The sequence below is a fragment of the Microtus ochrogaster genome, chromosome 5 (assembly GCF_000317375.1).
Source record: "Microtus ochrogaster isolate Prairie Vole_2 chromosome 5, MicOch1.0, whole genome shotgun sequence".
Classification (NCBI taxonomy): Eukaryota; Metazoa; Chordata; class Mammalia; order Rodentia; family Cricetidae; genus Microtus; species Microtus ochrogaster.
Window position 1 is genome coordinate 66,339,805 of NC_022012.1, and position 903 is coordinate 66,340,707.

Sequence of the window (903 nt, forward strand, 5' to 3'; positions counted from 1 at the left end):
CAGCTGGGTAGCAGCCTCATGGACCTCCACGGGGGACAGCTGGGTAGCAGCCTCATGGACCTCCACGGGGGACAGCTGGGTAGCAGCCTCATGGATCTCCACGGGAGCCTGCTGGGTAGCAGCCTCATGGATCTCCACGGGAGCCTGCTGGGAGACAGCATCATGGACCTCCACAAAAGCCTGCTGAGTAGCAGCCTCGTGGACCTCCATGGAGGACAGCTGGGTGGCAGCCTCAGCGACATCCACAGGAGCCTGCTGGGTAGCAGCATCACCAACCTCCACGGGAGCCTCCTGGGAGACAGCATCATGGACCTCTATGGGAGACAGCTGGGTGGAAGTCTCTTGGACTTCCACAAAAGACAGCTGGGTGGAAGCCTCTTGGACCTCCACGGGAGCATGCTGAGTAGCAGCGTCATGGACCTCCACGGGAGACAGCTGGGTGGAAGTCTCTTGGACTTCCACAAGAGACAGTTGGGTGGAAGCCTCTTGGACCTCCACGGGAGCATGCTGAGTAGCAGCATCATGGACCTCCATGGGGGACAGCTGGGTGGCAGCCTCAGCGACATCCACAGGAGCCTGCTGGGTAGCAGCATCACAAGCCTCCACAGGAGCCTCCTGGGAGACAGCATCATGGACCTCTATGGGAGACAACTGGGTGGAAGTCTCTTGGACTTCCACAAGAGACAGCTGGGTGGAAGCCTCTTGGACCTCCACGGGAGCATGCTGAGTAGCAGCATCATGGACCTCCATGGGAGACAGCTGGGTGGCAGCATCATGGACCTCCACAGGAGCCTGCTGGGTAGCAGCCTCATGGACCTCCATGGGGGACAGCTGGGTGGCAGCCTCAGCGACATCCACGGGAGCCTGCTGGGAGACAGCATCATGGACCTCCATGGGGGACAG

At 60.9% G+C, this 903-nt stretch overlaps 1 protein-coding gene across 1 annotated transcript in view; it reads right to left on the reverse strand.

The window, feature by feature from the left end:
• The window catches only part of LOC101981064 (KH domain-containing protein 3-like), a 2,823-nt gene that overhangs the window by 389 nt on the left and 1,531 nt on the right, over nt 1-903 (reverse strand). The window contains exons 4-5 of the mRNA XM_026779346.1: nt 493-816; nt 124-312 (exon numbers count right to left, since the gene is read on the reverse strand). Coding sequence (XP_026635147.1) covers nt 124-312; nt 493-816 — 513 coding nt within the window. The remainder of the gene's footprint in view (nt 1-123; nt 313-492; nt 817-903) is intronic.